Source organism: Drosophila virilis, chromosome 4 (assembly GCF_030788295.1).
Source record: "Drosophila virilis strain 15010-1051.87 chromosome 4, Dvir_AGI_RSII-ME, whole genome shotgun sequence".
In the NCBI taxonomy this organism is placed as follows: Eukaryota; Metazoa; Arthropoda; class Insecta; order Diptera; family Drosophilidae; genus Drosophila; species Drosophila virilis.
In genome coordinates this window covers 12,614,062-12,639,773 of record NC_091546.1, presented here as the reverse complement: position 1 = coordinate 12,639,773, position 25,712 = coordinate 12,614,062, and the positions used below count along the sequence as shown (strand labels likewise).

Genomic DNA, 25,712 nt, shown 5'->3' with positions numbered 1-25,712 from the left:
GACGCAGCCAGGACACTTAAATGCTGCTCAAAATTGGATTTGTGCTGCTTAGGCGACTGCCCCAACCAACTGCCCCCCACCCCCCTTCCACCATTGCCCCTTCGCTCACATACCGATAAAGATTTTTATAGTTAGGCCTGCTGCCAGCTTGCCACAAGTCACGGCTCATCCTCAGCCTTTTTTCCTTTCTTTTCTATTCCCCAGCTGCACATTAAGTTTTTTCGCCAAGCGTGTGTGTGTGTGTGTGGATGGGTGTGGGTGGGTGTGGGTGGGTGCATGGGGGCTGGTAGCCAGACTGTCTCTGTGTTTATGCTTATTTAAAAAAGTGGCAACGCTTCAGAGTTTTGATTTGATAAGGCTGAAAAGAAAATGCCAAGAAAATGATAGCAGCAAGCATGTGTATGTGTGTGTGTGTGTGTGTGTGTGTGTTGTGTATTTTGCTGTGCTTAGGTGCCAGTTTAAGGCTGATAAAAACTCATGCTCATGCCAGCATTTATGCAAGTCACATACGCACGAAGCTTTTAATAATAAAAACAACGAGCGCCTGTTGTATGAAAACAAAGTAAGCGATGCGCCAAGGGACGTGGGTGGGGCAGGGCTGTGCGTGTAAATGTCTTTATGCGGCCGTGAGCAGCAGTGAAAGTGAGGCCCGACTGAGAGTCCTTTACGCAGCTGCTTGCATTGCATTGCCACAAAATGTGCCACACACACACACACACACACACGACTTGATTACACTTTAGCCAAAAGTTTCTCTTATCAACAAAAATCAAAATCATCATAAGCATGAGAGACTGGCTAGAGAGAGAGAGAGAGAGAGACACCAAAAATAATGACTCAATTTCCGACCGATCATTCTTATAGCAGCTATATAATATGGCGCCAGTTCAAAGAATATCTACATGGAGATGTCCTCCTTGAAGGGTATACAAAAGCGTATAGAAAATGAAGGATGATCATTACATGCATACATTAGGGTTGTGATTATTAACAAAAAAGGAAATATAAATTAAATAAAATAATAAAACTCTCTCAACTTCAACAAGATAAAGCACTTAGCTAAAAATACATCTGCGGTATTTAATGGATTTTAAATACAATACTTAATTTTATTATTACGAGTTGTCCATGTTTGAGCTACGCAACGCCCTTATAAAAAATAAATATGATATATTTTGTATTTTGTATTATTATTAAATTCGTTTTAATTGGCATTTTAATTTAACACGCGTTAAAAATGAAACTTTTGTATGCTTTAAGTTCTTCAGTCGTGCGCTGATTTTGGCTTTTGAAATAAATTTGTAAATTTTTATATAAAAAATGAATGGAATGATCATATTACCAAAAAATAATATCGTATAGGACATGATTTCCTCGAAATAAATAAATATTAAACCTGCAATAACTAAACAAACTAAATCCAAACCTGTTGAACAAAGTCACAGTGCTTAAATCAGCCTAATAAATCGTTTTCTTCTAAAGGTTTTAGATCATTTTGTAAAAGCAATTGATTCGAAATCTTGTTTCAAAACAGGCAGGCAACACATGAAACGTAGATCGAGAATATCTCAAGAGATTAATATATTGAATAGAGCCTTCAGCTGCGGATAGGCACAACAATTGGGACCACAGATGATCACATCCGAATAGATCTGATGCTCTCGACTGTAGGTCAAATTCTTGATATTGGTAAACTTGGGCTGGGTAACGCGCTTCAGCAGATCGCGAGACTCCAGCGCATAGCACAGTTTGCCGCACAGGCACTTGGGCGCTTCCGAGATGAGTTCGATGAGTATGGCAGGCAGTGTACTTGTCGAATAGGGCAGTTTATGTGCAGAGACCACGCGTGCCGCCTGCAACCAGAGCGGCGTGGGCGTGTGTGTGGCAGCTGTGCGTTGCACCTGTGTTTGAGCGGCTTCCACATTAAAACCTTTGAAACAGTTGCCCCACACGTCCAGCAAATCTATATGCAGATCCTCAATGGCAGCGGGCAGTGACTCTAATTTATTGCTGGACACATGCAGCGATCGCAGCTTTTGAAGGCGACGTATGGCGAACGGCAGGTGACGCAGCTTATTATGGTTCAGATTGAGCGTGACCAGGCTCTCGAATCTGACCAATGGCGGTGGAAAATAGCTGAGTCCGTTAGCCGACAAGTCCAGCTCGCAAAGGGACTGACTCAGTTTGCTGCCACGCAGCCAGCACCAGTCGTTGAGCTCGCCTAGGGCATTGCCGCTCAAATGCAGCGAGGTCAGCGGCAGGCGACCCAATTCTGTGGGTATCTATGCGGGTAAATCAAATGAAATGAATATGCGTTATAAATCAACAACGTGTTTATTACCTTTACTAGCTTGTTGCCACTGACATCCAGCGTGGTTAGATTGCGCAGCGTACAAATCTCAAAGCTGAGCTTCATCAATTGGATATTGTTGATGGTCAGCGATTTGAGAGTGCGCGGAAAACCTTTAACTGGATATTCGCTGCGTTTATTGATGGTCATGCGCAGCTGCGGTTGTGCCTTCTGTGGTATGGCGGTTGTGTTGGCTATGTTCAGTCTCAGATTGATGGCATCCTTGCCCTCCATGCCCAGCTTGAGCGTTTGCAGAAAACCCTTCAGCTGTATGGGATCACATTTGATGAGCAGATTCTCGGCCGGCTGCTTAAAGCCAATGGTGGCCTTCCCGTCCAGCACGAACTTGGTGTGCACGCAGTGTATATTATCGCGCACCTTGTACCGTGTGCCAGCCTTCACCTGTGGCGTAAACAGCACCATTTCCAGCTCCTTTTTGGTGTTGCCATTGGAGTCGCGCGCGCTTTGCTTGTAGCCAATGGCCAGCGTTGATTTTACGGCCCGTGGCGTGCGATTTGCTTGCGTTGTGCGATTTAAGACCTGCACCTCGCATAATATTTTCATTGCGTGGCTGCTTTGGCTTTAAATAAACAGAAATAGCGCCAAAATAAAACTAATTGTTATTTCTTAAGTTGTTAAAACGGCTTTGACTCGCTCGCGGAGTTGCCATCTGGTTGGTAGTCAAACAGCTGACGCCAGCCGATAGCTGCATTAATCGAAAACACAATTTGGCGCGCATTTAAATAAGAACAAAATATGAAGTAATGAAATAGATATACATTGAGCAATGTAAATTGCAACACTAATACAACTTAATGATATAAATTAACAATGGTTAATAAGTTCTTAATGTTCTTTTGCCACCAATTCGACATCAGCTGATTATTCAAGGAACTAGTTCAAAATATCCAAACAGCTGCAGCTTTAAAGCTTATTACTAGCCATAACATCAAAAGTAGTTATAAAACAAAACAAAACATTGAAACTTACTGCTCAATTTGTTGTACATCTATTTACCAAAATCACGGGTTTGCCCACACAGCACGCTAAAGGCAGGAAAATGATATTTCGGAAAGTTGTCCGCTTTCGTCGACAGTATCTGCCATTTTATGTGTTCAATGGATTCTTGTGACAACGCAACGATACGCGTTATCAACGCTTGCGTTATAACAATTGCGACAACATTCAACAAAGGCGGGAACTAACCGTAAGTAAATTTTAATTGTTTATCAACGATGCTGTAAGGGTGCAATCAATAACTGCATAACAGAAAACAATTGAAGCTTTTGAAAGCTTGCATGCGCGAAAGCTTTGCTGAAATGGCGGGCAATATGTTTGAACAACCCTTAACGCATAAATAAATATAAGTTATACAATGGTTTTAACAGCACAACAGCTTACTAGCCAACGATGTAAGCCGCAACGTGGTTATCAATATTGATAACTGTGCGCTTTATAGCACCAATGTAAGTTATATTTTGCCTAATATTTAAAATAATATTAATGTTGAGCATTTTGCATGATCTGGCAACCTTAACAACGCTCAACAGTTGCACAGCGCGAAGAACAGAGCTGATCATCAGCATCGGCAATCGTCATCGGTCAGCTATCGATCACTCCAGCAACGCAAGCGCCAAAGACGCGAGCGCTTTTTAGTCATATTTCGTTATTTTTGCGCGACAGTCGCATTCGCACTGACTGTCGCCTGCGTAAACTACACGTTCCACACAATGGGTTGGTTTTTTGCGGTACTCGTTGCGCTCATCGCTTTGCTGCTAACAAGGTCTTGGCGCTGGTTCTACATCGCGGGAGCAACAGCCAAACGAGATTTAACGTGAGTTTCGTGTGTGTCTGAGTGTGTGTGTGTGCTTCTATGATGCGTATGTTTTGTTGTGTGCCCTAACGTTGATTCGTTTACAATACCGCAAGTGGTGTGCATTTCAATACAATTTACATTTTCTTTTATAAGTTCATTTGAGCGTTCCCAACTCAACCGCAAACAGATCGTCGTCGTCTGGACGTATACTTTGCCCCTTTGTACCCAAGCGCAAAGCAAGTAAAAAAAAATAGTCATAGAAAAACTCGTTTCTTGCCATCTATTTGGGTCGAGTGTCTGCAGCAGCCATTATGTACAGATTTGAGAAAAGCCACAGCTGAAGTTTTCTCTTTTCACAATTTTCATACACATCTGTTAACTGGCCTTTCGCCTTGTTTGCCATGTAAACAAAACATATGCTTGAATGTGTCATACATTTGGGCTATCAGTTGTGCATAGTTTTTTATCGTAGCCTCTTTTTTTTTTATTGCCAGTCATTGACTTCTTCAGGTTCAAGGTCGCTGCAAACGATGCCAGTAGGTGGCAAAAAAAAAAAAAAAAAACAAAAACCAAAACAAACTGAAAAATCAAATTCACTTTTAATACACCATTGAGCGCTTGGCCCAATCCATGCGATAATGCGTGAAGAGTGTCTGCAACGCATACTAATTTTTTTTTTCTTTTTCTTTATCTTGTCTCTCTTTGAGTGGGGCGGAAGAAGCAGAGTTGTAGCTGCTGGCACAGTTACTGACGCGAACGTCGACGGCGACGCCGACGTTTGATCAGCGCACGAACTGTTCTTGAAAACGTCGTCGTGCCACTTGTTTTTGGGGGTTTTATAATTGTTTTTTTTTTTTTTTTGTCGTATTTGAATTCAATTTAAATTTGCGGAAGTATCAAGTATTGTTGCTACGCTTAGCCAGGGTTGCCAACGCTCAGCACTAATTTCATGTAAATGCCAATTATAAATGCCCAAAGTGGGCAGAGAGGCCGCTGATCTATGGAAATTTCCGTGACACAATTTCGAGGTGTTTGAAAAAATCAAAAAGAAAATAACTCATTGGGTATTATACTATCCTACACACGATATAGACTTGGTAAAAATTAATAGGATTACCTGGAACTAAGCAACTTTTTCCAGATTGAAATTGAAATTATCTCTCTTAATTTGTAAAATCTAACTTTATCTGAGCATCTAAGGCTTGGAAGAAACAAATTAAAATTTCCCTTAAATAAATATTCACACATATCTTAGAAAAGGATTTTATAACATAGATCTTTAAGAAGTAAGGAATATGAATCAACTTTGAAAGCCTTAGTTTAGCTGCTTTTCACGTATTTTCGAAATATTCCGAATGCACATTTTAGCGCTCACTTAAGATCCTAGAAAACTTAGATCTTTAACGTAGGGAAACTATAAAGTATAAGATTAAATCGAAGGTTTTTTTTAACGAAAAAAAAGGTTCCGGCTTATAATTTTAATAATTACAAAAAAAAAAAAAACTGTTGAATGATATTGCAAGATGCATATACAACAATTAGAAGCTGCTAATTATAATCTCTTCTGCAAATTTTGAAATACCCTTCAGTAGTTTTATAGATCAATGGTATATTATATATAAATAAATTGGCATTGAGATGGAGTCGAAATTTAGCGCACTGACGAATTACTAAAAATCAGCTAAATTCGTTTTTATGGCACAGAAACACAGCAACAACAGCTCAGATCGAGTTCCGAGCAACAAGGCCAGTTGTATTTCAAGTTAATGAACAAGATTCTTAAGATCGACCTTGCGTAACTCGGCGCTGTATCGCACACATGGCATAAAGTGCACGAGCTTGGATTTGAGTATATGTAGATGCATATATAAGATGTTTTGTGTGTGTTTGTGTGTGTCACTTTATTGCTTGCGCAGCTCACATAATTGGAAGCCATCGATAGCACTTTAACAAATTCCAATTACATATAGCTGAATTAATTTTTAGCACGTCGCCATGGGCAATAATCCCCAACTACTTAGGCGCACAATCTTATCAGCTATGCTACACTTTCTATCAAGTGCAAAGCACTCTCGAGTGTTGGGCAAATCGAGTGCAGCTTAAAAATTCCATAGATTCGATAGATTGGGTTGCTTTATTAGCCAGCCGTAAATTACGATTATTAACTGAATTAACTTGCCGTTATGCTCCATATAGAAGTGTATACAAACTTTCCTTAAGCCATTTGGCTTTTTTTTATACCCTCATAGCATGTATTATAAGTTCGTTATGCACTGTGTAACACATAGAGGGAGCTGACTCCGACCCTTTAAAGTATATATACATATATATTCTCGAGCAGCTTTGAGTCGATAGAGCCAGGTCCACCTGGCCTTTCCGTCTGTTCTGTTTCTATGCGAACAAACTTGAAACTTTGTACAGTTCTCTCCATCATAAAGCTATGCCAATGCTTATCAGCATCGATATACTATATCATATAGCTGAAAAGGAGCGGTCGGTCGTAAAGTAGCTATATTCTAACGAGCTGCACAATTCTCACATATCTGGCCGAGGGTAATGTCCACAAGGGCATCTAGTCGTCGGCGTGCCGAATATATACCCAACTTTCTCGTTTATTTTTATTTACTCACATCGATTTAACCTTTGGCCTGAGCTCATTTGATTTACATTTATATGTTAAAATTACTAAGCACTCTAGCCTCAGCTGTAATTGGCGAAGCTTTTATACCTTATGTTTAATGCATTCCATATAGTTGTTTAGCCTAACAGTTTATTCTTAACTGGTTTACGTTGTGTTTTCCAAAGTATGGAAGGCAAAGTCTTGTTTTCAAGTATAAATCCATTTTCTAAAATGCTTTTTACTTCAATTAACTTTGGGTATTTCTCTGCATAAGTGGAATATTCAGAGTGAAGCATACATTGATGGGATATATTCCATTTGAAATGAATATGTTTTAAGTATAAATATTAAATATATTATATATATCACTTACATATATTAGACTTGTACTCAGTTTTCAATTTGAGAAATCCAACCGAATGAAACATTTCATTTACTTTCGCTCTTAAGTTCACATAATTTTCGTTTTATTGCCATTTCGAATCACTTCAAGCTGTTTTCCCAGGCACATTTAATTGCAGTTGGCCCCCTCGTTGCCCCTCCGACAGTTTGCCATGATTATACATATGTACTTTAGGCTTTATCTGGGTTATGGTTTGCGCTTGTCCAACGCTTGAGCTATTTTGGTTTGTTTTCACAATCGGCCCATAAAACACGCAACTCCGGCAGATCGATTGATAATGCAGACACACCTGTATACTGTGCAATTGTGCGGCATATCGCTAATCGTGCTTGTTACTTTATAACAATATTCTCCTGCCTCTACGGCTTGCAGTGCTCTGTGGGCCTATGGAAAGCTGCTGCGATACACGAAACGTCACGAACGCCTCAACCATACCGTGGCCGATGTGTTCGAGGAAAATGTGACTGCTCATCCGGAGAAGATAGCTGTGATTAGCGAGACACAGAAATGGACATTCCGTCAGGTGAACGAGCATGCGAATCGCGTGGCCAATGTGCTGCAGGCGCAGGGCTATCGAAAGGGCGACGTTGTCGGTCTGCTGATGGAGAACCGTGCCGAGTATGTGGCCACCTGGCTGGGTCTATCCAAAATTGGCATCATCACGCCGCTGATCAACACGAATCTGCGCGGACCCTCGCTGCTGCACAGCATCACAGTGGCGCATTGCCATGCGCTCATCTACGGCGAGGATTTCGTTGAGGCCATGTCCGACATAACCAAAGAGCTGCCCAACGATCTGACACTGTTTCAATTCAATAACGAGAATAACAACACACAATCGGAGGCGGTCAAACAGGCCAAGAATCTGAATACGCTGCTCTCCGCGGCCAGCACTCAGAAACCCGGCAAGGCTCAGGTGGATCATCATGACAAACTGGTCTACATCTATACATCGGGCACCACGGGTCTGCCCAAGGCGGCTGTCATCTCCCACTCACGGTAAGTCACACAATAATGTTTCTTTTCACACTTTATACAGATAGAAACTAGACTAAAAACCCATTTTCTGCTGCCAGTTATTTGTTCATTGCCGCCGGCATCCACTACACAATGGGCTTCAAGAACGACGACGTGTTTTATACGCCTTTGCCGCTCTATCACACCGCTGGTGGCATCATGTGCATGGGTCAGTCGGTGATCTTTGGCTCCACGGTGTCCATACGCAAGAAGTTCTCGGCTTCCAACTATTTTGCCGATTGCGCCAAGTTCAATGCTACTGTAAGTGATTCTTAGTTCCTTTTCTATCCATCAATCTAAGCATCTCTGCCCGCACAGGTTGGTCAATATATTGGCGAAATGGCGCGGTATATCCTGGCCACAAAGCCATCGGATTACGATCGTGCGCATCGCGTGCGTTTGGTCTTTGGCAACGGTTTGCGTCCACAGATTTGGCCGCAGTTTGTGGAGCGTTTCAATATAGCCAAAGTGGGTGAATTTTATGGGGCTACCGAAGGCAATGCGAACATTATGAATCACGACAATACTGTGGGTGCCATTGGCTTTGTCTCGCGCATATTGCCCCAGGTATATCCTATATCGATAATACGCGCCGATCCGGATACTGGCGAGCCCATACGTAACAAGGATGGCCTTTGCGAGCTCTGTGAGCCCAACGAACCGGGCGTCTTCATAGGTAAGATTGTCAAGGGCAATCCGTCGCGAGAATTTCTGGGCTATGTGGACGCCAAGGCATCGGCCAAGAAGATTGTCAAGGATGTGTTCAAGCATGGCGATATGGCATTTCTCTCCGGCGATCTGCTGGTCGCTGATGAGAAGGGCTATTTGTACTTTAAGGATCGCACGGGTGACACATTCCGTTGGAAGGGCGAAAACGTATCTACCAGCGAGGTCGAGGCTCAGGTCAGCAATGTAGCTGGCTACAAGGACACCGTGGTGTATGGCGTAACCATACCGCATACCGAAGGACGCGCCGGCATGGCTGCCATATACGATCCGCAGGGTGAACTCGATTTGGATGTATTTGCCGCGAATCTAGCCAAGGTGCTGCCCGCCTATGCGCGCCCACAAATACTGCGACTGCTCACCAAAGTGGATTTGACGGGCACCTTCAAGCTGCGCAAGGTGGATCTGCAGAAGGAGGGCTATGATCCAAATGTGGTCAAGGATGCGCTCTACTATCAAACATCCAAGGGACGCTACGAGCCGCTCACGCCCAGCGCCTACGAAAAAGTGCAGCGCAACGAGATACGATTTTAATGGACTGTAATTACCGCTCTCTTTAGGGTTCTTTTTCTTTGGTGACTTTACACCCTAATGCTGTTAATTAATTTGTAAGCGTCTTCACCAACCATTCCCCATTTTCGGGCTTGTGCACACATCCAAAGCTTAGCACTTTTGTATACATATATGTATCTAGTATATAGTTGATTTGTGCATTTTTTTTTTTTAGAAACGCATTTTATATTGTTTTGTATACGTAGCAAAGCTTTGTCTAAGTGCAATTCGTATGTGCGAGTGAGTGTGCGTGTATGTTTGTATATCTTATTGTTAGTCGTTTAGTAGCATTTTTTTTTACCACATACCATTTTATGTAGCCTGTACATATGAGCAGCCAATTGGTTTCTGTCCTTTATTCCATTAAACTCTATGACCCAGCGTATCTATCAAATAAAGTTCTACATCAATTAGTTTTATTGAAAATATTGCGTTGAATGCGTTTCTCTCAATATGTCATCATAATATACTCCACCTGCATACAAATTATAAATGTTACCGGTCTGGGCGAAACACGTAGCCGTCTATAGCTTGGCCGCGTACTTGCGCTTTTGTTTTGCTATCAGCTGCAGTGAACTTGAACCTCAGCAACATGCATTATGATTCGCATTTTGCATGCAACATTTGTAGAGTATCGAGAAAACAAGCAGGTTGCTAAATATTTGACATGCAGATTAAACATGGAAGAAAATACCTAATCTAAGCTTAGCCGCAACATTTACGATTTGTTTACATTTACTTTTCAGCTTGTACTTTGGCCCCACACGATCTTTAACCCTAACTTGCGTAATTTTTGTATACAGTAGATACGAGGTTCCCATGTATTTAGCTTTCTATTTTTAGTTTCAATTATCGGCTAAGAAAATCAATTCATTTGCGGCATTAAATGAACATAATTGAACTAAATGGAACACACAATTGAACTTTTGAGCTCGTAACACTTTTGTAGAGAGAAATACTGCTAATTATTGGAATCTATCAAATAATAACAATAAATATAGAAAGTAAATATATAATCATGGAAATATAATAGATTTCTCAAAGGGAGAGTGTGGGACAGGTAAGATATTACCTCTATCAAAAAGGAATTCGATTTTAAGATAAGATCTATGTTATTCGATCAAGTTTAGGATATGCTGCCGAGGCTTCAAAAGTTTAATAAACTAACGTGGAAAAGGCTTGCATTGAATATGTTGTCATCTTATAAGTATCCTTTCTCCGTTGGGCCTTAAACACAATTCTAAATATTTGACCTTAATGAATAAATAAACTAATTACTTAAATGAAATTATTCTGTATAATCTTCACAGTTATTCGATACAGTTCATAGAATCCATTATATATATTATAAAACGATTTGTTAATAACAAACAAGGTTTATTTTCATTGAATTCGTTTGGAGCAAATGCCCTAAAAAATAGATTACATATTTTCATTTAAAGCAAAACTATAAAAAAAAAGAAACAAGAGTTTTTTCAGTGCGTTGTCAGCTTAAGTAAACGAGGCAGGGCGGGCGGGCAGGGCGGTCGGCTATCCATAAAAAGGAACACATTAGACTATATGCCAAATATATATATATATATATATATATATATATATATATACGTATATATATAATAGTAGAGAGATTTGTGCGTTTTTGTGTGTGGGCAAAAACAAAAGGTCAAAAGAAAAAAGAAATAAACGTTTACAGTTTGTCGCTACAGCTAAACGATAATTATATAATTAAGTCTTTTATAAAAATCACAAAAATCAACACGAACGCTCCCACGGGGGCAGCCCAATAGATCCCATGGGGATCACAGCTTGCACAGGCAAAATAGCAGCGGTATGAACGCCCCAATGGCTATGAAAACTGGCATTAAAATGGAGGAGTCATCCATCGAATAGGGATTTGGCTGACGTGGTCCACTGCGCGTTCGCTTGGAGCTCTGCGTCGACTGTTGTTGTTGTTGTTGCTGCTGCTGCTGCTGCTGTTGCGGCTGCTGCTGTTGTTGTTGTTGTTGTTGTTGGTGCTGGTGACGTTGCGGCATTTCGGGCTGCGGCTCACCCTCCTCTAAATCGTATTCATCTTCATCCTCATCATCCTCGTAGCCTCTTTGCACCTGTCGCTCATTGTAGCGCACAATGCGCTCCTGATGCTGTTCATTATCACGTGGACGCGGCACACGCGGCTTGTCCTCCTCTTCGGGCTCGGCACGCCGCTCGCTGGCCACGGTATTGTGCAGGCGCGGCAGCTGGGAGACATCGCCCTTGAGCAGGGCGAATGCATTGATCTTCGGATTGTCCAGTGCGCCCTTGATAAAGTCCAGACGCAAACGACCATTGCGCACATCCGATGTCTCAATTTCACCCTCGTACTCGTAGTGCAGTCGTCCGTTGATGATCTTGAAGTAGATAATCTCATCGTGGGCCGAGCCGCGTCCCACTTGATTATAGATGTCCAGCTGCTTGACCACCGTGTGCTTGCGATTAAGCAGCACATCGAATACCTTGCGATTGGGCGCATCGAAGTAGACCTCGCAGAACTTCATGATAAGCGCATAGTCGCCGTCGCCATCGGCGGGAAAATCGTAGCCAAAGGTGGTTGTGTGATAGCGTTCGGTGCGGTAGAGCACCTCGTCCTGCTCCGGCACGCGGCCAATCATCAGCAAATGCTTGCCATAGTCCGAGGAAATGCCCACGTTCAACGGATCCGCCTCATAGTGTATGCCGTTCTGGTCTGTATGGTCATCGCCGCCCGCATTTACAGCGTAGATCACTTTCAGCGGCTCCGACAGAGCCACATGCAGCAGGCAGGACAACACCAGGAGCGGCAGCATTAACCGAATTGTACAACTTGCCCGCAAGTTGTTTACATTGCGTTTGCCTGCAACGTTGCACATGTTGTTTCCAGTTGTTGTTGTTGTCGCGACTTCGAGTTTACACTTCATTGCGTTTTTAGTTTGCCAGCTCGAATTTTAGCCGGACACGTGGCAGCGGTTTGATATGTGCCGCCTACTTTCTGCTGACCATTAGTTTATCCATTTATTGAACAATATTTTATTCTAATGTGGGCTGCAATGCGTTAGCGGCAAAATACCAAAACTTATCACTTATCGAGAGCTTACACAGCACTACAGGGCATTTTGTATCACTAGCTGTTGCGCGGCATATTTGAATTATGTTAGGATGGTACAGCAATTATATTAATACAAAATAAAGAAAAACTAATATATATTAAATTGTTTACCTTTTGGCCTTAAACTGCGTGAACAGTTCTATTTTGCTAAGAATTGGCCTAAGACATAAGAAAGTTGGTTATTCCTTATATATATCAGCTTAGTTGAATACTATTAAGCGGCTAATAATAAATGTAAATTTGCTGTAGCTTACCCCAACTTATATTTAAGGGTTTCATTTCAAAATTTTTATGCCTGTATTACCCAATCAATTTAAACAAATTCGATTACATTTAAATCACTCCGCCTTCCCGCTTAATTGCTATTATCAAGCTAAGTTGGCCGCAGCACATTCCGATGCAAGCTGCTGTTTATGAACACTGCTGCCATCGCGTTTAGCAACACTGTAAAAATCAGCTACACGTGCGGTTTGTGATTTTGTATGAAAGTACTTGCAGAAAATAAGTTGTTATTGCTAAACATTTGTAGATTTAAAGTGTACAAGCAGTTAAAGCTGCTCCACAAGGCTGCAGAATTGGTACAGCCATGAATTTCGACGATGAAGACGGACTCGAGCTGCAGCATTTGGCGGGCGGCAACATTGTAAAACATGCGCCCGTTTTCTCTGCACAGGGAAGGTTAGTTTTAAACTGAAATAAAGTCATATTAAGGCATAAAATAAACTTCCCATAAATCTGCATAGATTCGTCTTTGTGCGCTGCGGCCTCAAGGTGCAGGTGTTTGTCACCAGCACAGGAGAATTGACACGTGAGCTAAACGATGCGACGGCGCCATTAATCAGCTTGGAGCTGGACGTGCAGCAGCCGGAGCTGCTGTTGGGCTGCACCAGCACAGGCCAGCTGCTGCGCTGGCATTGGCGCACGGGCGTGCTGCAAAAGAACATTCAATTGCAGCTGGGCACCGAAGGCCTGCAAATCCTCACGTGCAATCTGCTAAACTTGTACAAGGAGGGCGACACCGCGTGCGCCTTCTTCACGGTCAAGCGGAAGAGCGGGGAACAGATCAGCTGGTTCGTGGTCAACACAAGCACAGGCACTGTCATCGACATCAATTGTGGACTCCGACTAAAGTAAGTAGTCCTTTGTTTCAAGATTTTTATAAGAGTTTGAGTTGTGTGTTAGGTTTTTAAACTGTTTTGAGGCTCTTTGGAGTCATTGTAGCCCAGAATTGCGCTCATATAGCTTATTTCTTAAACTATCTTAAACACTTAGTATGTCATTCAAATTAAATATCATGGCCATATATTTTGACCATGTTCAGCTTGTTTCTTAGCTCTCATCGAATGATATTTTAACCAAGATCAGTTTTTAGAGATTTCATTAATATCATAAGCAAACTCTTATTTTATCCTTAACCAAGCATCAAATGGTTCCCTTAGACACATTCAGTTAGAAATAAGAACGTAGATTTTTTTAATTTCCGGGGTGCCGCATTCTGGTTTCTCACTTGTTTTAATATTTGTCAACCTGTTGCAGAGTTCGCGCACCTTTGGTGGATGTGAGCAAGGGCGCCTTCAAGTACATAATACTGTCACAGGGCGTCTATGTTTACTTTCTCAATTATGTGAACTGGAAGTTTATGCGGTTCAAGAACACACACACTTCGCCCATAACGTGTGTGCGTTTGAGTCCCTGCGAAGAAATGGGCGCCACTGGCGACGAGTCGGGCCGGGTCATCATCTGGCGTCAGTTTGGCCATCAGGAGCGTGTGCTCTGCACGGAACACCATTGGCATAGTACGGCCGTGACCAGCATTGCGTTTACGCCCACGGGCGTCAGTTTTTACAGCGCCGGCCATGAGGCGGTGCTGGTCAAATGGACGCTGGCCAATCAGGACGAACGGCACTTTCTGCCGCGCATGCCCAGCATTATAAGGCACATTGTGATCAGCGATGGGAACGAGCATGTGCTCGCCTGCACCGATGACAATGCCCTGCAATTTGTGAGCCCCAGCGATGTGAGGCTCAAGTCAACGCTACAACATTTCACCTATGCGCTGCCCGACAAGACGGGCAAGAGCCTATTTCCGATCGGCCTGTGCCTCAATCCGCGCACAAACACGCTGGTGCTCAATGGACGCATTGGAAACTTGCAGTTCTATTCGGCCTATACGAAGAGTTTGCTTTATAATGTATGTTCGCTTCTCTTGTAATTTGTTTTTGGCTAATTTTTCTTTTGCCCTTGTCGCAGCTGCGTGTGGTGGAGAACAATGTGAACTCCCAGGAGCCGCAGCGTATCATTTACAATACGTGTGTCACATGCGCCGCGTTCAACATTGATTGGATGGTCACGGGCGAGGTGTACAACGATCAGCGCAACTTTGCTGAGCTGCGTCTCAAATTTTGGCAATATCAGGAGCGATTACAAAGGTAGGCAAACTAATCGTAATTTAAGCAGAAAAGCTACGACCATAAAATCTAGTTATAATTTATGCCATTTTTTATTTAAAACTCACTTTTTGTTTTCTCTCGTTGCAGCTACAAACTAAACACAAACATTGAGCTGCCACATGAGCACGGTTTCCAGGCGATCATCTTCTCCAATCAGTTTCAGGTGGACAATTTGCGTTGTGCGAGCGCTGGCAAGGATAATGTGCTTAAGCTGTGGACGCTGGGTGATTCGGAGAACATATACAAGCGTGGCAGCATGTGGAGCTGTGCGGCGCAGGCGAGCTATAAGCGACAGCCACTTGGCTCCATATGCTTCTCTCAGGATGGCTCCCTGCTGGCTGCGGGCTACGGCAGCACGATGGTGTTGTACGACGCACGTACGCTGCGACTGCTGCATGCGCTGAGCACATCCGCTGGCTACGATGGCGTCGTGGCCAAGGCACAGCTGCGTCTGGCCCAGATGCCAGTGAATGGCACACGCACGGAGGTGACGCAACAGCGCCAAAAGCTTTGGAGTCTGCTGCAAACGCTGCTCGACAGCGACGACCAGACGCTGGTGCAGCAGGCGCGCCAACTGATGGCCAGTGCGCCGAGCAGTCAGGGTAAGTCCAGCGACGAACTGAAGCCCCAGGAAATTGCAAAGGAGTCCGTGTACAAGCACATCATGCAAATGTCAGAGCTGGGACTGCATCAGAAGCTGCAGCTGCTGCGTCGCTTTGGCATTGAGTGCACCGTGCACGAGGCCTGCCAGAAGCGACTCAAGGCTTATCTGCAGAACTGCCTGGTCGATCCCATCGCAGTGCAGCTGCGTTTGCGCACGCTTGAGACGCGCTTGCACCGACTGCATCCTCGTCAACGCTTCAAGGCGAAACAGCGCTTGACACGGTTAAGTGGCCGGCGGAAAAACTACGAACAGTTGGTCCGGCAGGAGCTGTTGCCGCTATTCAGCGTGCTGCATCTGGACGAAACCACGAAAGCGGCAGCACCGACGTCAGCCAAGCGCAAACGCTGGTCAACACAGCCTGTTAAGAAACTGGCCAAGGTGGCGCCGCTCCAGAGTGTCGCCCAAATATCGCATGTGCAATTCGGCGCTGGCGCACAGGCCCACCTGGTGGCTGTCTGTACCGAGACGCGCGTGCTCATCTGGAACCTAATGACGCTGCGGCTCCAGGCGGGCCTCAAGCTGTCCGTGCAGCAACTGGCCTTTGATCCGCTCACCAATCTAATAGCTGCCATCACACGCAATGATGAACGTGAGTAACTGCTGCCGGTTGGGGAATTCCTTACTAATGCCACGGCCTTTTTCCCTGTATCTAGTGCACGTCTTCCAGCCAAATGTGCCGCTGCCCGTCTATCAGCGCAGCAATTTGCCCAAGATGCACGGCCTGGTCTGGCTGCCGCGTCGCCAGCCCAAGCAGAGCTCCATCAATGTGGACTGGCAGGCGCAGTCGACGTTGCACATGCTCACCCACGACAAGGAGATTGTCTATCTGGCCACGCCGGGACACAGCACAATGGATGATGCGCCTGCGCCGATTTCCTTTGCCCAGCCACCAGTGACGGATCAGCTGATGCAATTCGCCACCTTCGGCAGCTTTGTGGCCAAACAAAAGTCCAGTGAAATCGCAGAAATTGCCCAGAACAATGGTCCGCTGATTGTGGGGCGCAGCGCACATAGTTCAGTGAATGCGGTAAGTTTTCAAAGACAACGCAAATCATCGAGCGCATAAAAAGTTGACTAGCCTTTGCCTTTAGCTTATTGTACTAGCATATTTGAAATATCTGCGACAGGGCTTACAATTGACATTGCGTTTCGCTAAAACAAAACTATCCGTTATAAAAGTATGTTATTATTTTCCACTGTATCAAATTGAAATTTCGTTTAAAATTTTTTGAAATTGAATAATAGGTTAGCTTTTGTATTCTCAATTGTTTACAAATTGTCATAAAAGATAGTTTTATAACACAAAATGTTAAATTAAGTCAATTGCGACAATGTCTCATTCCATCGTTCGCTTTTACTTTTCGTACGGCCTTTGTATAGCTGGATTTAGGATTACTTGAGACAATATGTGCCATTTCCACTTGTTTCTAGTTAGAAACAAGTTAGCATTTTTTTTTACTATTGTTAAGTTCTAAAGTTGCAGGCAACTTAAAACTAATTTGTTCCATTTCCTCTTGTTCCGTTCTTATCAATCTTGTTTTAAAAAAGTATTGGCTGTATTTAAAACAAGGTCGATTCTATCTATTGATGTATCCCATCCAAAATCTGATTGTGTTTCATTTCCGTTAATTACTTTCAATGGAACAGCCCAGCTCAGATTCCAGATCGTCAGTCTCATATTGTTTTATTTTGGTTTTACTTCCGCATATTTCAATTAATCGATCTATTTTAATTTTGTTTGATATGTTTCTCTTGGCATATTTATTTTTATTATATTTTGTTGTCTTTTTATTGAAACCTTACGTGCTATGAAGTACAAGTGGTTAGACTGTCTTAAGTTTAGATTAAATATACAAATTTATATATTTGTGTTTTTGATTTTTTGATCTGGCTTTGGTCTCGTTATAAATCCTCTTGAAATTCTATATGTAATTGTAATTCGTCTTGTTGCTCAGTCGTGTGCAGTTGTTGTTGTTGCTGTTGCTGTTGTTCTTTTTGGCTTAATTCATTGCCGGATCGCCACAATTTCTATTTCTTTCTCTTGCGTATGGGTCCATCCCCAAGACGTGGCGCCGTTGGAACACGCAAATGCCGACAGCGCCTCATCATCAGCACATCGTGCTTAAAGTAGCGCAAACAATGCCATTGGGGCACCTTGGGCATTAGCTGTTGATGCTAGATGATGCAGGAGAATATATACAGAGATTTTCATGTGAGAAAGTTAGAAAAAAGCTTTAAATAAATAAAAATATGATCTATAGACAATTTGTGTGCCGATCAACATGCTTCCGAAAGTCTTTCTATTAAGTTCCAATAATAATTGAATATTTCCTAAATGATTTTCTTGGAATAATATTGAGATTCTAAGATTCTAAGGATCTAGCTTTTCTGGGATCAGCTTTTTATCATATTTGCTGATTGTTCAGTTTTGTTGTGCAAGCCAAGTGGCTTTTCTTGTTGCTATTTTCAACTCAATTTGAATAATTTCAATTCATAATAATAACGCCATTCTCTTAAAGTCGTAAGGCACAACAGTTTATTTCTGGATGCCTTTCAATTGGATCTTATTCAAAGTTTGGCTGGAAAATTCTGCCCAACCAGCATGGCAACAATATAATCATAGAATTGAACGGGTTGGTATAGGTCTAGTTTGGATAGTTGGGGATTGGATTCGCAAGGTTTTTTGACTTTTCAGCTAACTTGGGCTGTGCTCAAAGATCATTAAGGGCTGTGAATTAATCACTTTGTTATTTTGAGCATTTTTGAAAACACCTCGAGTTCTTCGCACAGACATATTGATAAGGAAAGTCACTCCGCATATTATATAAATAAGTGGAATATTCTGATCATATATAAACAGTTAAGCTCTATAAATAGTCGTGCTGATTAACAGCCGCCCAAGTCGTGTTCACGGCTTTATTGTTTGTTAATTAGAAAGTAATCTTTTAATTAACAATTGCACTGGCAATCAACATTGTCGTAATTTTTACAAATTGCCTACCCCTTGTGGGTTAATACCCCCCGTGGAATACAGTAAAATGTTTTTGTATAATAAAGCGAATGCCTTAGCTCGCGTAACTTCTTGCACTTCCTTGTCCCCACACTCCATATTTCGCCGCACGCCCCGAAACTCACCTCATTCACAATTGGCACGGGTCCAGATTGCGCCCAGGCACATAACAATGCAAGGCAGAGCAGCGAAATGACGGCAACAAAGTTGGGCCACATTTCGGTATTTTTGGACTTCACTTAAGTGCACTTTTTATTCGGCTTTTATTTTTTTTTTTGTTGCTTTGCCTCAATTGTTTAATAATAATTGAACGGTTTATTGTCAGCGACGGGTCAAGTGTCGTTTATGTGCCGTGAACTTTTTTCTTGTGTTATTATATTTCCGTAAACTTTGCGGCACGCGCTTCCGTTTGCCTGGCTGCTTCAGTCACGCTCTCTCCGGCTTTTGCGCTGCTGCTGCTGCTGCTGCTGTTGTTGTTTGTGCAAAATACAACGGCACAATGTTGAACGGCTGTTGGCGCTCAATGCAATTTATACGCCGCGCTGTTGCTACAGCGGCGCCAGCAGCAGAAGCAGTAGCTTCGTGCGTGTCGCGCTCTCATAATTCTAATACACGAAGCTTTGCTCATAAAGTTCGGTTTGTTATTGTTGTGTGCGCGTGCTCCTCCTCTCTCTCTCTCTCTCTCTGCGACGCTCCATTTATCGCACTCCCACACATACATGAGCGCTGCATTTACTGCAATTGCCAGTGCAAGCACACCCACTCCAGTGAAGCTTGCGCTCACAGTTTCGCTCTCACATCACTCAATACTTGGCTCTTTTGTTGTTCAATTTGTTTTGTTTATGCGTGCTTCGCTCTTTCGAAGCTCATTATGCTGTTTAATAAATATATAGTTACGAGCATTTGTTGTGGCTACTTTATGGTTGAGCTCTCGGCGAGTGCTATTTCCCCCGGGGGTCCCGCGTGGGTTGACCCATTGTAATAATTATAATGCGAGCACTTGTCGCTTATTGCCTTAATTACATTATATAGTTACATACATGCATTACATACATAGGCTATGTACATATTTTTGGCTATTTTATTTGAGTCAGTCTTCAACCAGTTTAAGTTGGTTTCGTCAAGTTGCAATTTACGAGTGTAAATTGAGTATTTGTCAGTTCGGATTCATTTTGACGCTGCTTCCTGCTTACGTATTTAAGCCTTAAGTATTTGTTAATTAATAAAGCCTTAAGTATTTGTTAATTAATAATTCAGTAGAAAATGCAACTGAGTAATGCGTCTGCAAAAGAGCACATGCAACAATTTATAATTAACCCAATAATTGGACAAGACGCATGCGCCAAGGTTACCAGATCGCAGACACTTTGACAGACAAGCGGACGGCAATGACAAACTCATAAGCCAATGCCAAAAACAACAACAGCCCGGAATAAAGTCGTATTAGAGCATGAGATTATGAATTTTGAGCGCTGAACTTGAACCATAATCTGTACTGGCACCAATAATAAACAAATTCTTTTTTTTTTTTTATAAATTGACAAGTAATCGTAGCAACAACAATAATAATGGATTTAAATCCAACTAACATGGTTTTTATTTTCTATTTTGAACTTTGACAAGGTCAACGCCAATTAATGTACTCACGAATTCATTTCAGTTGGTCAACTTGTCCGCCCATACGATGCCTGCCATGAGCCTGATTTGCGGCGAATTCATCAAATCGCTGCTAACGCCTGCCGAGAGCACAGTTAGACATAACGCAGCCGCGAAAGAGACGCTCAGCAATGGCAAATTGAATGGCAATGGGCTTTTGCACGCTGACAGCGATGTTGAGGCAGAAGAGGACGCGGAGGAGCACGAGCAGACGCAGCAGGGGGAACAGCAGAAAGAAGAGATGCGCAAAAAGTTGCTGGCGCACAACACAGCACTGGAGGAAGTGAGCACCCAGCAGGAAGATAGCCAGTTGCTGTTGGATGCGCGACTGCAACGCATTGCACAGCTCGAAGTACAGTTGGAATTTTAAATGTAGAATTATTGCATACTGCGCACAGAGAGAGAGAGACCAACCGATCCCTAACATGATACAGCTATTGTAGGTGCTTACGTATATACTAGTTGTTGTAACTAATTTTGTGACATTTTTTTTGTATACAAACGAGACCTATTTTTATGCGTAACAGTTCTATAAAATATAAACTAAATGCAGTTATTTTTACAAGCAAATCTCTTTTAAATGTGGAAGCTATGATATATTTGATTTGATGGATTATGTTAGAGTTTTCAGAAAGTCTTCTCTGCAATGTGAAGAATGCGTGTTCATGTTTCCTTCTGTATTATTCAGTTATCCTCTATATCCGCATATCAAATATAGATTTACAATATGTATAGCCGAATATACGGCATTTATTTTTCAGTTATTTGTAATTTATAATGTTCTATGGAATCCATTAATGTTAAAATTGATCAAACTAGTTTTGGTTTGATGCCGGCAAACGTTCCAGGAGTTAAGCAATAAATCGCTTAAAATTAGATCGTTAGTTATTTTTGCAAGAAATGAAAACATTGTCTTTTTTTTCTTAAATTAATGACTATAGCTTTAATATTTTCTGATATTTTATGTAAAATGTAACAAATCGTAAATCGAAAGTTGTTTAGAAATATTTGCGACGTGGTATGAGACCTGCGTGTGAGAGCACATTGTAGATTTCCATGCGCGGTATTTTTTCCGCCTGGCGTTCAAGAACCTGAAAGAGCATATAATGGAGAGATACGATATGCGCTATGGTAAGTATAAGAGTCAGACTTACCACCTGCTCGCCGGGACCAAACCAGCTGGATCGGGCTAGGGCCTCCCGGACGCGTGGCGTCTTGTAGAAGGGATTCTGCAGTTGTTGCGGCAACGTTTGCTCCCAGGCGGCATTCTCCAGTACGGCAATGTGCTGCAAATTGTGCTGCGGACGTGCCGCAGCCAGTGCAATTAGCAGGATCGTTAGGCAGATCAAGCGATACGGCGGGCACCTGAATTGGAGCAGAGCAAAGTTGGGCACTCGATTAAGTTGGATGCGTAACGAGATCGCGAGGCGAATGTATTTCACTTGCTCGTGAATCATTACATAATTGTGGCGTGCATATGATATTACAAGTTTCCGCCTGTCACGCATATGTACCCCTCCCCCAGCTGCACCCTCGGGCCAATAGCCAGGCCGGAGCACGCCTAAAAACCCAAATGACCGCTTTTCACTGGACAACTAGTCAGCTGAGTTGGTCCAGCAACAGTTGTCACTCGGGTACATACATATACACATATGCATCTATATACATATATATATATATATATATATATATATCGGTCTGGCTGGTTAAAAGTTGTCGTCATGTGACCAACAGACGGCTCTCATTTCCTAGATGTCGCGTGCTGTGCCGCTTTGGTGCGTACAACAAAAAGCCACACCACTTGGATTTGTAGACGGCCCGGCCGGCCCACTTTTGTTGCAGCCAAACTATCCCTGATCTTTGGTTTTAATTGGATAACCGGCAGTGCAGCAGTGCAGCGGCTGGCTGCTTGATGCGCCACAATGATGATGTAAGTTTTGGACTTGATATTGCCACTTGCGGCAACTGACTGCATACTGCATTTTTCCACATGTGCCTTCTGTGCCCTTTATTCGCCAATTCATCAATTACGTGCGCATCATCAGGCCTGGGGAATCTGCATTCCAACCGGGCCTTTTTTAAAAATTCAATAAGCTAAGTTTATGTAATGTACCATCCAAAATTATAATATTCCCTTAAAATTGATGTTATTTTGATCACCAACCAAATTTGACTAGAAGTTCGAAGTTTGTTTCCTCCTTGAAGAAAATAGAATATTTTATATTCAATTTAATATTTTGTTAAATTAAAATTTTGTGCATACATCTATATTTCAAAGTAGATGTTAATTTAGGCAGCTACATTTGTGATTGAATAAACTTAGCAGGCGGATACAAGCTTTAAAAAAAAATAAAAGAAATATAAAATTAAGCTTGTGAATACCCTAATTATTATAGAATGGTCGTAGAGTCTTTTGACATGTCAACTTCGAAAAGAAGATGAAAAGAAAAGAAAAGAAAGGAAATTTGAAAAGAATTGAAGCTTAACCAGACTTTAAAGTAGCTGACAACATTAGCAGGATCATTGAAGCTTTAAAATAAAATTCGACATATTTTTTTTTTAATTTTAAGGAAATATAAAAAAATATTTGTTAACTATTACGAGTTTAGCAGAAACACAGAGCTGTCCATTAGTTTATAAACAATTCAATCAGTAAACGAAAACGAGGGAATACCCTAAATATTTTACACCGTTGAGTAATTTGAAAAGTCTTCTGAATAAGCATTTGTGTCTCCCTTTTGAGTGTTTTAATAATTGCGGTTACTTCTTCCGCTTTGTGTAAGCAATTGTTAACTTTAACTGCAATGTAACCTTGTAAATGCTAAAAAGTTAAGAGTACAAAATTTCACACTCTTTTTAAAACTTTATGAGCTCATTAATTGCCAACACAAAAAAATAATGTATATAATGAGCCAAAATGCGGCGTCTTTAAGCCACGGCTGAAATTTCAAGGCCTTGAGGCCTTTCACTCTCGTCAGATCGCCAAAGTGGGTTCAGTGGCTGCAGTTGCATTTTGAGTTTCAGTTATTTTCCAGTTGTATTTCCTCATTGTGTGTAGTGTAAACAAATTTGTGGGCACGTAGAATAACAATACGTCAATCTTTGTCAATTAACCAAGTGACCCAAATTTTCGGGAATGAACGAGAAGCGAAACTGCAACGCGGACAACGCCAATTCGTTTCCATTTGACCTAATCAAATATCAACAACAACTTTTCAGCATGTAAGTAGAGTCCGAATCCAAGTCTGAGTGCGATTCCAAGTCACACTCACAGCGACAGTCTGAGGCATTTTACATGAATACGCTTGAAAACCTGAAAAAAAAAAAAACGTATATTTTGTCGGGGGCGCTCAGAGTTTGCCAAGTTGAGTTGCATAATGCAACGCCGGAGGGGTCCACTCTCATGTCTGCCACGTTAATAATGATGCTCATCATCATCATCATCATGTTGATATTATGGGCAAATAGTTTTGTGAATGAAGCACTTAAGAACTTGGTAATTTGAAACAAAAACTAATCAATACGTTAGGAAATCAAGTTGTATGCAGCTTAATTCCAGCATTCATTCAGAAAGTAAAATGGAAAAACTCGGGAAAACTCACTTCCGCATGTGAAGTTATAATTTTTCTCATTTCTTATCAGATTTTTTACAGAAATGTATGCCCATTCAAAACTTAGGCTGATTATATTTTATAATGCTTTTGATTTTTTTTCCAATTGATATGTATAAAATAAATTAATTTATTTTATTTGCATGCCTTCATGAATGAGTTGTATAAGGGATATTCAAAATATCCATTCCATACAATAAACTCTTAATAATATGTCATTTATGTCAATTTTCACTTTTAAACAGTTTCACATATTAAATAGAATCACGAGTTGTTGCCCAAAATTACGATTATCAATTACCTCATCGACAAAATGTCGTCAATTTATAGTCCAAATTAATATTCACTTCTTGTAATGCCCTTAAAACCTGTCGATAGCCTCACTGCAATCGGCAGCTTATTAAATGCTTTCTTTGTATACCCTGCATACGTAAAACTCGAGCTAGGCATGTATGTATTACAGACAGTGTTTGTAATGTATACATACATATGTACATATGTCTGGTTATATACCCTTATAATTATGTCTTGGATGTCTTATGACATCCGATTACTATATCTCATAGGTGCAATAAGATCAATCCGCAGAAAATAAAGTTATTTGTTCTAATCAAGATATTTCGACTAAGCCTCCCATTTGATAGTTTAACTCTGCTGCTTTTATATGAGCCAAATCTTAGCAAGATCGCAAAAATCGCTCAAAAAATTAGTTTTTGCTGTCAAAATATTGTGTTTTCCAATATATATTGCTAAAGGAAAATGTCTATAAGGGTATTAAGTCTTCGGCGTGTAGCATATATTCTTACTTTCATGTTTTAAGTTTGACTTAAGATGTCATAGAATTTTCTACAATTTTGTATCTACGCAATACACAATTTTATTATCTAAGTGCTAGCTTTTAGGTTCTTGATGCCTGTTTACAGAGTATCTGTTAGTCAAGCTGCATTCTACACACGAAAAATTGCAGTATTATTTTGATATATTTATAAGTTTTTCGTTGTTGAGCATTTTGTGCGTTTGTTAATGAAACGTGACCGTTAAACTGAATTATGCGCCATGAACTACTGTCAACTTTTATTGTTTTGGCTTTTTGTTTAGCGCTTGTCAAAGTTTTTTGCGGTTGAAATTGTTGTGATAGGTCAGATTGTTTATGGCCATTTGCATTGCGCCTTTGTTGTTGTTGGTGTAGTTGCCTGCAACTATTTCGCTTTGGCGAACAAACGCAAATAATTTAAATTTTTATCAAGTATTGGCAAACTTTTTCGGTGCTTCAATTGGTGAATGGCAGTTGAAAATGTGCGGCTGGGAATTTTGCAAGGTTTGCGTTTGAAAGATGTCTCATGACTGAGTAATTTTGTATAAAACTGAAATAGCTTTTAGATAAGTTGTTTAATTGCTTGCAAGCTTTTCTCACTATATTTATTGAAATAATCAATGCTTAGCAAATTGTTAAATTCAGCAATTTTAATTTTAGCTTTCACATTAAATCTCAATTTCACCTGCGAAACTCACATTTTTATATTATTTTTACTAATTATTTTGCAGTTAAATAATTGCGCGCTTCTGCTTGTTGCTGCTTCTTGCGATTTTTGCTGCGTAATCCTGTCAAGCACAAAATCGTTATGCTTTGAGTTCTCTTCACGTGTAATTCAAGCCGCAACAAGTTGTTGATATAAACGCGGCCGGTTGCCAACTGAATTGTGCGCTTCGAGCCAG

General features: G+C 41.5%; 6 protein-coding genes across 6 annotated transcripts; 2 read left to right on the top strand and 4 right to left on the bottom strand.

The window, feature by feature from the left end:
- Nucleotides 1-1,079: 1,079 nt before the first annotated feature.
- Lrr47 (Leucine-rich repeat 47) lies at nucleotides 1,080-3,028 on the bottom strand. The gene is made up of 2 exons (XM_032438609.2): nucleotides 2,342-3,028; nucleotides 1,080-2,282 (listed from the first exon to the last, which is right to left on the bottom strand). Exons 1-2 carry the CDS (start codon nucleotides 2,912-2,914, stop codon nucleotides 1,569-1,571), a joined length of 1,287 nt encoding a protein of 428 aa, XP_032294500.1. The 5' UTR covers nucleotides 2,915-3,028; the 3' UTR covers nucleotides 1,080-1,568.
- A 907-nt stretch (nucleotides 3,029-3,935) lies between these two features.
- Nucleotides 3,936-9,910, top strand: Fatp1 (Fatty acid transport protein 1). The gene is made up of 4 exons (XM_002052007.4): nucleotides 3,936-4,184; nucleotides 7,562-8,188; nucleotides 8,266-8,467; nucleotides 8,525-9,910. Exons 1-4 carry the CDS (start codon nucleotides 4,081-4,083, stop codon nucleotides 9,464-9,466), a joined length of 1,875 nt encoding a protein of 624 aa, XP_002052043.3. The 5' UTR covers nucleotides 3,936-4,080; the 3' UTR covers nucleotides 9,467-9,910.
- A 1,260-nt stretch (nucleotides 9,911-11,170) lies between these two features.
- LOC6628436 (malectin-B) lies at nucleotides 11,171-12,542 on the bottom strand. The gene has a single exon (XM_002052008.4). The coding sequence runs from the start codon at nucleotides 12,415-12,417 to the stop codon at nucleotides 11,284-11,286; it is 1,134 nt and encodes a 377-aa protein (XP_002052044.2). The 5' UTR covers nucleotides 12,418-12,542; the 3' UTR covers nucleotides 11,171-11,283.
- A 504-nt stretch (nucleotides 12,543-13,046) lies between these two features.
- On the top strand, nucleotides 13,047-20,950 carry l(2)05287 (WD repeat-containing protein l(2)05287). The gene is made up of 7 exons (XM_002052009.4): nucleotides 13,047-13,283; nucleotides 13,349-13,735; nucleotides 14,142-14,796; nucleotides 14,856-15,034; nucleotides 15,143-16,308; nucleotides 16,373-16,746; nucleotides 20,390-20,950. The coding sequence occupies exons 1-7, from the start codon at nucleotides 13,192-13,194 to the stop codon at nucleotides 20,753-20,755; spliced, it is 3,219 nt and encodes a 1,072-aa protein (XP_002052045.1). The 5' UTR covers nucleotides 13,047-13,191; the 3' UTR covers nucleotides 20,756-20,950.
- On the bottom strand, nucleotides 15,931-19,239 carry LOC6628403 (uncharacterized). The gene is made up of 2 exons (XM_002052010.4): nucleotides 18,855-19,239; nucleotides 15,931-17,894 (listed from the first exon to the last, which is right to left on the bottom strand). The coding sequence occupies exons 1-2, from the start codon at nucleotides 18,945-18,947 to the stop codon at nucleotides 17,748-17,750; spliced, it is 240 nt and encodes a 79-aa protein (XP_002052046.1). The 5' UTR covers nucleotides 18,948-19,239; the 3' UTR covers nucleotides 15,931-17,747.
- Nucleotides 20,951-21,297: 347 nt separating the features above from the next.
- LOC6628404 (uncharacterized) lies at nucleotides 21,298-25,698 on the bottom strand. Its single transcript, XM_002052011.4, has 3 exons — nucleotides 25,509-25,698; nucleotides 21,540-21,750; nucleotides 21,298-21,476 (listed from the first exon to the last, which is right to left on the bottom strand). Coding segments are annotated over exons 1-3 (306 nt in total). The 5' UTR covers nucleotides 25,511-25,698; the 3' UTR covers nucleotides 21,298-21,383.
- Between the last annotated feature and the right edge of the window lie 14 nt (nucleotides 25,699-25,712).

Coding starts and splice junctions, on each gene's coding strand:
- Lrr47 (XM_032438609.2), bottom strand. CDS start 2,914: ATGAAAATATTATGCGAGGTGCAGGTCTTAAATCGCACAACGCAAGCA. Junction 2,283..2,341: donor GTGGCAACAAGCTAGTAAAG/GTAATAAACACG, acceptor TTACCCGCATAG/ATACCCACAGAATTGGGTCG.
- Fatp1 (XM_002052007.4), top strand. CDS start 4,081: ATGGGTTGGTTTTTTGCGGTACTCGTTGCGCTCATCGCTTTGCTGCTA. Junction 4,185..7,561: donor ACAGCCAAACGAGATTTAAC/GTGAGTTTCGTG, acceptor TACGGCTTGCAG/TGCTCTGTGGGCCTATGGAA. Junction 8,468..8,524: donor GCGCCAAGTTCAATGCTACT/GTAAGTGATTCT, acceptor CTGCCCGCACAG/GTTGGTCAATATATTGGCGA.
- LOC6628436 (XM_002052008.4), bottom strand. CDS start 12,417: ATGAAGTGTAAACTCGAAGTCGCGACAACAACAACAACTGGAAACAAC.
- LOC6628403 (XM_002052010.4), bottom strand. CDS start 18,947: ATGTGGCCCAACTTTGTTGCCGTCATTTCGCTGCTCTGCCTTGCATTG. Junction 17,895..18,854: donor CCGTGCCAATTGTGAATGAG/GTGAGTTTCGGG, acceptor TGCATCATCTAG/CATCAACAGCTAATGCCCAA.
- LOC6628404 (XM_002052011.4), bottom strand. Junction 21,477..21,539: donor TTGGTCCCGGCGAGCAGGTG/GTAAGTCTGACT, acceptor ATGCTCTTTCAG/GTTCTTGAACGCCAGGCGGA.